Source organism: Porites lutea, chromosome 5 (assembly GCF_958299795.1).
Source record: "Porites lutea chromosome 5, jaPorLute2.1, whole genome shotgun sequence".
NCBI lineage: Eukaryota > Metazoa > Cnidaria > Anthozoa > Scleractinia > Poritidae > Porites > Porites lutea.
This window is the reverse complement of record NC_133205.1, coordinates 37,880,328-37,890,702: the sequence shown is the minus strand read 5'-3', so window position 1 is coordinate 37,890,702 and position 10,375 is coordinate 37,880,328. Positions and strand designations below refer to the sequence as shown.

At 39.3% G+C, this 10,375-nt stretch overlaps 1 protein-coding gene across 1 annotated transcript; it reads right to left on the bottom strand.

Moving 5' to 3' along the window:
- Positions 1–2,319: 2,319 nt before the first annotated feature.
- On the bottom strand, positions 2,320–8,859 carry LOC140938621 (uncharacterized). Its single transcript, XM_073388120.1, has 3 exons — positions 8,796–8,859; positions 5,871–7,017; positions 2,320–4,967 (listed from the first exon to the last, which is right to left on the bottom strand). The coding sequence occupies exons 2-3, from the start codon at positions 7,008–7,010 to the stop codon at positions 4,638–4,640; spliced, it is 1,470 nt and encodes a 489-aa protein (XP_073244221.1). The 5' UTR covers positions 7,011–7,017; positions 8,796–8,859; the 3' UTR covers positions 2,320–4,637.
- Between the last annotated feature and the right edge of the window lie 1,516 nt (positions 8,860–10,375).

Sequence of the window (10,375 nt, the reverse complement as noted above, 5' to 3'; positions counted from 1 at the left end):
TTGATACAAGTAAAAGTTCTTATTCATCTGCAGGAAGTTGTTTTCATCCGCCTTTATTTCTTTGAACTCCTTAAAAGTCTCCCTCAGTTCGTCACATTCAAATTGCAGAACTTCGTTGCTTTCTTTTCTTTCTTTCAGCTTCTCCTCTAACAGTTCGATTTGATACAAGTAATAGTTCTTATCCATCTGGGCGAAATTGTTTTCAGCTTCCTTCATTGCCTTTAACTCCTTAAACGTCTCCCTCACTTCGTCACATTCAAATTGCAGAACTTCGTTGTTTTCTTTGCTTTCTCTCAGCTTCTCCTCTAACAGTTCGATTTGATACAAGTAATAGTTCTTATCCATTTGCGCGAAGTTGTCTTCAGCTTCCTTCATTTCCTTTAACTCCTCAAAAGTCTCCCTCAGTTCGTCACATTCAAATTGTAAATCTTCGTTGCTTTCTTTGCTTTCTTTCAGTTCGTGCTCTAACAGTTCGATTTGATGCAAGTAATAGTTCTTATCCATCTGCGCAAAGTTGTTTTCATCTTCCTTGATTTTCTTTAACTCCTTAACCATCTCCCCCAGTTCGTCACATTCAAATTGTAAATCAGCATTCTTTTCTTTGGTTTCTTTCAGCTTATCCTCTAACAGTTCAATCTGGTACAAGTAGTAGTTTTTATCCATCTGCGTATAGTTCAGTTCATCTTCCAAACTCTTTAACTGTTTGTCTTTTTTCCTGATGGATTTTCTTAGATTTGTAAATGCTCTTTCTCTGTATTCTTCATTAGAATTGCGACGCTTTAGTTCAAGTATTAAAGCTTCAACTTCAGTTTGAAAACTTTCATTCTCGCTGTGAACTTCTTCAAGATCTTTCTTCATTAGAGCAAGCTGGTCCTTTAGCTTTTCATTTTCTTTCTTGTATAACTCTACTAAAGCGTCCCAGGAATCCTCACCATTATAACTGCCTTCATCCAACTCTGCTTCCTCTGGAACATTCAAGACCTTGGTGTCCTCTGTTTGCATCCTGCACTCCTCATTCATTTGTCTAACGACATCCTTGCATAATTGCTTTACACACTTTACGCTCGCCGAAGCCATCGTGATCGTCACAGGGATTTTCACAAGACGACTGATTTCTCAACTGGTTACTGACTTTTTGTTGTTTGTTTTTGCTTCTCGCCGTTTTTTTTTCTGAAAGTCACTTTTAAAATATCAAAAACTTCTCCGCACCAAAAGTAAGTACACACGTACGAAAAGCTGAAGCGAAATGATTGTTTTCTTTGAATGGCTATGGAAACGTATTTCGTCACAAACGCTGCTCTGAAGACGAGTTTTCTTCGAATGCTCGCGCAAAGACATTCTGCAGGCAAATATCGTAAGATTTTCCGAATTCATGTGGAATTTAGCCTTCTTTGTCTAATCTGCTGCTTAAAATCAAGTTTTCTTTGAAGGCAATAAAAAACCCTTTCCTACAGCATAAAGGAAGTTGATAATCTTACAATTGTAATCTTACAATTTTCTTGAAAAACAAGGCCAGTTGAAGATCGTTTGAATTCAAGTTTAAACTTATGACAGTATAAGTTTTGCCGTTTTTGAAGGAATATAAACATCAAATGTTTTTTTAAAGTGGTTTTACTTTTCTACGGAAAAAACTTCAACTAACCTGTCCATGCATCACCGAACCTCTCCACAGTTTTCAAGTCCAATCAATTTTGAACAAGTCATTTGGACGCGAGTTTTCCCATTCCTTTTTTCAAAAGTTTTAAATTACATGGTGAAGATATGACCGTGCGAAGAAGAGCTTTTTCACCATAAGTCCACAATGATATTAAAGATGTCGAACAAGCTAATTGCTGTCTTCCTCCTGAGTTCGAGAAAATCCTTAAGTCGGGGAGTCCTTTCATTTATCGCAAAGCTGGCACTGGTTAGAACGGACTCCAAAGGTTGGCAGGCGGTTTCTTCAACTCATCTACTAAGGATTCCAAAAATAAAACTGTCTGCTCAAAAACAAGATTTTCAATGTTCAACTCAGGTAAGAAACGTAACCAATCAGCGTTGAGCAAATTTCCCCTATTGACACAGGCAGCCCAGACCATGTGGGCGTTCGTTGTACTAAATTCAGCTCTTTAAAAAGATTCGAAATAAAAATGACTGACCTTTCGTTTGTGTTGTGTCTTTTACTTTCAGTTCGCTTCTAGAGCCATTTCAGTTTATAACCTATTTTGTTTATGCGGGGTTCAATTTTCCCTGCTACCATCCCCACGGGCACTCCCAGGGACAGGTCCAGTCCTTCGGGTTAGGGGGTGGGGATTTCTTTAAAACGGTCCTATCCCGGGGCAGGGTGCGGGGCAAATCGAAACTAGCTTCTCCATGTTTTTGTGAAGTACGTCATTCCTCGCGCGGTTGACATGATGGCAGCAGACCCCGAGACTGCTTATTTTCGAGGGAAACCGCGGGAATTTTTTGGAAAGTGGTTGGGCAAGAATAACCTGAAACAAAATGAAATCTGTATTTCAAGGTAGCGCTCAGAGCTAAAGAGACTAGGGTCCGAAAAAACAACAGGCGTCTTAAGAAACTTTCTTATCTTATTCTGTTCGCTGGTCGTTCTTTCAAGGAAGAGGTTAAAAGTTTTTTCTTCGTTTTCTTTTCAAATTTAGTATTCATGTTTAGAAAACGTGTTTAATAGTTCTAGTAAAAACGTCTCGTTTTGCTCTTGTGCGGAAATCAGTATTACTCTCCTATAAGTAGTACCCAAAACCACGCATGTGAAGTCCATCACGAGCTCGGGGGTGGGGAATTGTCTCTTTCTGCGAGCCCAGAGGGTGGGGAATAGACAACCAAGAAAGAAAAAAATTGCAAATCCCTGGGGGGTATGCCCCGGGGGGGAGTTGGTAACAGGTTAAATTGAACCATGCATTATTCTCATACATTCTCTTGTAAAATTCAAATTCTATTTAAGTCCCATAGAGTCTCAGAGCAGCCTATGCTTTTGACATCAAAAAAGCACTGTACCGTGTCGGACGGACCATTGAAAATTAACGGAGGGCGTCGTAAGGAAATTTTTATTAAAGTTACACTTTGTGAATAAAACTTTGGGTCTATTGCTAAAATGATGCGTAATTTACTGACAGTTTGTTACAAGAAAAGGAAATAAAAACAATGGGACATAAAGGGAATCTTAGGGAACCTTAGAGCGTTGGCCGGGATATGGGAATTTCACTTAGGTTACTTTTAGAGGTTGTAATTAAACGGAAGTCTAATTCCTGAGACCTCTGCACATTTAAATCGACTGTTTGCAACATCATCAAGTCCATGTATGACTGCCTCAAAGAAAACAATGCACAATGTAGTTCCGATTAATTTCAAGCGTTCATTTGGTCTAAAAATAGCTTTGGTGAAATTCACAAACCCCAAGGGCTAGACTGGCTCTGACCTCTCTGTTCCATTATTTTCTTTTGCTAAAGTATTATATATGTAACGCCTTTCCCGAACGCTAAGTAAGAACCAGCACACAGCAATGAATCGTTCACAGTTCCTTCTTTGAATTATACCTCATGATCTTCACAGTTGCTTTGTTTTGTTCAGTGGAATTTTTTTAAATAAATGAACCTACCAATTAAATATGTAGCTTCAATTCCATTTGACATTACATAAAAGGAAACATTTAAAGACAGGTTCTTAAATATGCTGCTGTCTACTGTATAGCAGCAAGTCTGTTATGTAATTAAATGACCTGACATGCATGGTTTGAATTTGCACACAAAATAGTGCCATTAAACCCATAGTATGCACACATTAGGGACCTTAAGGTCCCTATTATGCTCTTTGGCACTCCAATAACCTTTAAAAAGTTAGTGCTGTTGAAGCTGATAGAGGTGGCTGCCCAGGTACCATGCTTGGGTTTTGCTCAAAAAACAAAGTCTCGCTGTCACCCCTAATACTGGAATTTCCATATAAATTCCGTTGTCTCGTAAAGATCACTGTTGATAGTTTGCATCAATAACCTTTGATAAACTGCCTCCTCACCATCTGGACGCCAAGGGATAACCTTTTAGCTTGATTAAAAGCAATTCAATTTAATATGTCAACTTCTGGATACCTTTAGTCCATGCCTGTGGATAATCTTTTTATAACATCTTTGAGAACTTGCAGATCTATAGGCGCATTGAGTTCCATTAAACTGTCCCAGCAGGGAAAGAAAGGCAGGTGAAGCAGCCTAGACGTACTCTATATCAACATTACCAGTTGCGAGACCAACTACTTTCTTTTTTCATCTCATGGATGAAATCCTGTGGTGTGACCATTCAAATGAAACCCCTTCAGCAGTACTTTTACATGGCATTATTTACTCAGTATGTAGCTCTAACTTTTAAGTCTGTGGATGAAAGGCTATGGTGTGACCTGAGACCACTGATATGAAAACTCTTCAGGTCCTTCAGCAGTACATTCAGACATGGTTCTTTTTTTTTGAGACTATGGCTGAAAACCTATGCTGTGTCCATACAAATAAAAATAACTGAGCAGTGCATTGATATAGAAATCTTTGTTTATCAGTATTTTACAACAGCACTGGAAAGTTGGATTTTTGTTGAATTAATTTACTAGATGAGAAAAAGTGAGGAATATATTTGAATCTGAAGCTGGAGTTACAACTGAGATTATGACATTTGCAAGGATAGAGCTGTTGGTGGTGTAGACCCAACTGCAGGCTCATAAATGAAGAAAAAACTGTCAACATCAATTGGCCAGCCTGTGCCTCCTTTAGAGAAAAGTTTCCCTGAGAAATCAGCTGATATTAGTGCCATCCAACCATGGTTTGCAAGAGCACTAATTAAATGGCATATCATGTTTCTGGCATGGATTTCACTATGACCACTAACTGAGGCACACCAAGGATTACCAAGAAGCTTTAACCTCAGGCTGTCACCACACTGCTTCATGTTTTTAATACCAGGGGCATACTGGGATTGGATGACATTCTGGCAGATCTAAAAATGTGAAAAAGAAAACAACCCTGATGACTCATACCCTTTTTTGCCTAACGATTCTTTTACTGAGAGTAAATAAGGTCATTATTGTTGTTGTTGCCCTTATTGTTAGCGAGCAAGGGTGACAGTGGTGAAGAGACCACTTGCCTTCTACAAATTTGGCGGGGGTTCCAATTCCAAATCTGGAGACTCCTTTTTTGCATTACCTCCCTCAAAAACAACCCAACCCCCCTTCCCTCATGATAAACACAAATTAACCGAGTCCCAAAATTATAGGTTGGCTGTTACATTAAGCCCGGATAGAATTTAAGATACTGCTTATTAGGTTCAAAGGAATTCACGGCCTTGCTCCTAAATATCTATGTGATTTACTAACATTTAAATCGTCCTTATATAACCTTAGATCTTCAGTCAAAAGTCTAATTAGTCGATTACTAATGTGAACAGTTTTAAGGCGCATATTAAGACTTATCTTTTTAAAACTTTATATTGGTGAGCAATTTTATCTTCAGTTCTTACTTGCATGCATATATATTCTTTTTATTTTTTAATGCATTATCTTTTATTTGTTTCTTTTAAAGTAATGTAGTTGTAATGAGCAGCTGACCATTCTCATGTTAAGCTGCGCACAATAAGTTCATAAATTACTATTATTATTATTATAAAAAGTCTTACATGACAAACAAGCATCAAAATTCACTATAAAGAAATAATCTTTGTCAGTGACCAAATACGTGCAAAAATGCCCCAGACACTGTACTATAAATCAAAGAATATTTCCAATTTTGGGTGAGTGAGCTCAATTCCAAACTACAGCACAGAAAAGCTTAAAAGTCTATTTTTTGGGGGACATTTGGTGACCCATACATTAATGGAAGAACCCCTCACTTTGTCATAACATACCTTGATTACATCCTCTGGTGCATTAATGAACCGCAGTTTGTCGTTGAGATATGGACTCAAACAGAAAAATGGTGTGTTCCGAGGCTGAGTCTGTCTGAAAAGCAGAGATCTCTTATCACACCATTTTCTTGAGCTGTCAAATGCTGTGATAGGGCTCCAACCATGAGCTAATAGAACTTCCATCAGTTTCATGACAAGGAATCTGGATTCTACTGCCTCGTTTCCTGATGCCCACCATGGGCATCCTTTAAGCTTGAACTGGTAACTCCCAGCATAGTGTGATTCTTTTTCAATTCCTTTTGACCAAGCACTTTGGATAGTACTTTGAATCACAGGCACTAAGCTTTCTGGGAGGCCAATCACCCTTAGTACATCATTCATGTTGAAGGTAATTATGAAAAAGGCTGGAGGTGGGTGCTCACATGGTACCATGCTTCGGTTGTGCTCGAAGAAGAACGTATTGCTGTCAGCCCTGATATTGGAATTTCCATATAAATTCCATTGTTTTGTTATTAGATTGCTGATGATTGCTTGCAGCATTACTCTTGAATGGACAGTATCCTCTCCACCTGGAAGCCATGGCTTACCTTTCAGCTTGATGGACAGCACTTCATTGTCAACTGTCCAGTTCTGTATTCCACTGGGCCATGATTCTTCTATGGCATCTTTGAAGACTTGATGGAGTTCACTGGGAGCATTGAGTATCATCAAACTATCAAGATTACTAAGGCCAACAACAAGAAATGGGGGTGGGGTAAATTCTGGAACTGGAACTTTCTTAAATATCCAAGTGGCCAGATCAAGCTCTTGGGATAAGGTGCTTGTCATCTGAAGCTTCCATCCAAGCTGGTATAGCCTGTTCAAAATTCTCTCAGCCATTCTTCTGCAAGCAATTGCTTCACTTGATGAACTAAGAGGGGAAAATGGGTTGCCCTTCAATCTGAACTTGTATACTCCATTGAGCTCAAAGGTTTCTTTCTGCATCCCTTTGGGCCATGTTTCTTGTATGATCTGGCGTACGATGGATGCCTCATGATCACTGCCAAGTATGATGCTCAGTGTATCTGAGTCACGAATGGTTATGCACATGTAAGCAAAACTAATCGGCCTGGGAGGCAAGTTGCTATGGTTACCGCCCATTTTAGTCCTGATAACAAAAACAAAAATACAATTTTTACAGGTTCATCATCTGCTGTGCTGATTTTAACCTCAACCCTATTGCACAGGGGATGACCTACATATCCCCATTTATCACTTGGTATATCAATAATATGGCTTATTAGGCTGTCTGATATAAGAAGGTATGGAAGTTTTTTTTATTGTGTCCTTTTTTTCGTTTGTGGTCTCAGAATGCGGATTTTTTCACCAGCCTGTAACTAAAATTAACGCAATTTATCGCTGTGGCTATATGGCCGGTAACCAGTCAAGGTTTTCAAAATAATAAATGACCGGCAGTCCCGTCTTTTCAGTAAATTTCACAAATCGAAAAACCCAGCTAAACCAAACTATCACATGTCGATTAAGAAAGGTCAAGCGATTCTGAAATGCTTTATAGATCTCAAGAATAGCGTTTGGTTCACGCTGGGGCTGGGCTCAGAAAACGAAACCATGTTTTGTGACGCTTGGCACTTTTTCAGCTCGACTGCCAGTCAAGGTTTTCAAAACATTAAATGACGGGCAGTGCTATATTTTCAGTAAATTTCACAAATCAAAAAACTCCAGCTAATCTAAGCTATCATATGTCATTAAGAAAAGTCAAGCGCTCCTGAAATCTAGTCTAGCATTTGGTTTACGCCAAGCTCAGAAAACAAAACCATGTTAAGTAACACTTAAAACTTTTTTGAGCTCGACTGCCGGTTAAGGTGCTGAATACATGACCGGCAGTCCTATATAATACTTCTTAGTAAATTTTGCTTGACTTTTCTTAATCGACATATTATAGTTTGGCTTAGCTGGATTTTTTCGATTTGTGAAATTATACGGAGAATAGGACTGCTGGTCATTTAGTGTTTGAAAACCTTGACTGGCAGACGAGCTGAACAAAGTTCTAAGTGTCACAAAACTGATGGTTTCGTCTTCTGAGCCCAGCGTAAACCAAACGCTAGACTTGAGATCTATAAAGCATTTCAGGATCGCTTGACTTTTCTTTATCAACATAGATTAGTTGGGATTTTTTGATTTTGAGAAATTTTCTGACAATATAGGACTGCCAGTCATTTAGTGTTTTAAAAACCTTGACCGGTTACCGGCCATATTGTTGGCTTTCACATGATGTCACTAAAATTCAAACTAAAAAAGTATCAATCCTACCAAGATTTTACTTTCACGATGTATTAGAGCAGCTGAAAACTAATTTTCATACAAATTTTCGCTTCAAAAGGGTTCTTGGTTTTGTAATAGAGTACACTTGAATTTCTACTTTTGTGTCACGCGGCATTTACATGAAGGCCAAGAGAGCTGTCATGTAGGTTAAAAAAATGACTTATTTCAGAAAATTTTGCTATCTAAACAGTTTGTGTATTAGAAAAAGTATTACTTTAATGTTAATAAGTTTCTCAAAGAATAAATTCACGCTCTTGTAGCAAAACTCGGTAACAGATGTTTCTGTTGGTTTCTGTCTGCCATGTTGGAGCTCATCCGGGTGAGTACCAGCATGGCGACTCCATAGAAATCTATAAGTTTGGCTAAAACATTTCTTCGGATATCTCGTATACGAAATATTCCTCTGACCTGAATCTTGGGCAGGGTCTTTGTATATGTACCTCCTTTCATTTCCCAGATTCTGGACTTTATCTATTGGACGGTTTTGATTTTTATTTTGATCTATTTTGAATGGCGTGACACTGAAAACCAGCAATAGCCACAGCGTTAAATTAAAAACACTACTCAGTAATCGAAAGTTTGATATAAGCTCATTGCTCTTACCTGTGAACTGCCGACCCAAGATTCTAACTTTACCGTCGCTTTTTGGGCTTGTAGATTTTCCCACTATAACGCGAAGCGGACACACAGCGAGACAAATAAATGGCGTCCCACGCAAGCCAAAAAAAAGTATGACTGATAAATTGAGTAAATGCCCCCGTGGTGCCGCCATTTTGAATAACCGCAAGGCTCCTATTGGTTCATGGGATCTGGGTACGAATTTGGCCCTTTCCTGAAATAATTCCAGGGGGTCCTCCGGGGGCGCGATCCGTTCTAGACTACGAGAAGACCCCATTTTTCCTCAGGGATAGTAGAGCGAGCGAAACGTGAGCGCGCGTGAAAATCACCCCACGCGAGAAAAGGCGACACGCGCAGTTTCTCGCGTGGGGTGATTTTCACGCACGCTCTCGTTTCGCTCGCTCCCTCCACTATCCCTGAGGAAAAATGGGGAAATACTCGTATTCTAGATCCGTTCAACCAAAATTTCCGCAAATTTCGGTCCAAAACTCAATGGATCGGTTCGGTCCAACCGGAAAAGTTTTCGAAAAAACTGGTCCACCTTTTGAGGTGGACCACTTTTCCCGGTCGGACTGGTCTGAACTTTGGTTGAATGAATCGCGCCCCGGGATTAGGGACTGGTCAAAAAGTATAGGGGGGGTGGGCCGGAGCAGAGAGGGGGTGGGTCATGAGGTTTTGAGCCTTGTGCAAGGGGTGGGTCGTGCAATTTGCAGCTTCCCTTAGGGGGTGGGTCACCCTATTTTATTACATAGATAAGCACTAACTGCTAACGAGACAGTTGACCACACTTGTTATATAAAACACAGCCAGCTGGAATTATTGCTAAAATACTCACAAACCTGTTGTGCGAGAAAATGCAACGGGTGACAGACCGCACATCCCTTCCCTTGAACTCTTTGTTATTAAACGTTTTTTTTTTTTAGCTCTAACGAGCATGTCCTTTAATGATTTTCTCTTTTTGTAAGGAAATGATTGGTGGTTTTTTAAAGATTTATTAAAGTTATGGTTGGCTTTGTATAAGATTCCATTTTTATTATTCAAGCTTCCTTTATAGTAGACACTGAGGGTTGGTATTGTGTCACAAATGGCAATAAATCTTTTTCCTCCTTGTAGGTTTTGCTTTAGGAGTTTAGACTCGTTTTTGTGAATTTTATTTCTGATAGTACGTCTTCTATCAAAGTTTGTGGGTAGCCTTGGTCCATCAAGCTTTTTTTGAATTATTTTCCTCAAAGGTTGTTTCTGAGGAGTTTTTTCGTAGGATTCTCAAGGCTTCTCCTTTGACAAATCCTTTTTTAACACTTGGAGGGTGACACGAGGTGAAATGTGTGTGCAAGAAGGTTTCCGTTTGTTTAAAATGTGTCTTTCATCAAGGATAGAGTTTTCTTGAATCTTGTACCTTTGTATACAACCGTGTCTAAAAACGCTGCATCTCAGTGTCAAATGTTTCGGCCATGAATTTAATAGTTGGGTGATGAAAGTTGGCTTGTTCCATGAAGGCTTCGATGTCTGGTTTACTCATGTCCCATAGGGAAAAGACATCGTGTATGTAGCATTTCCAAACTGTT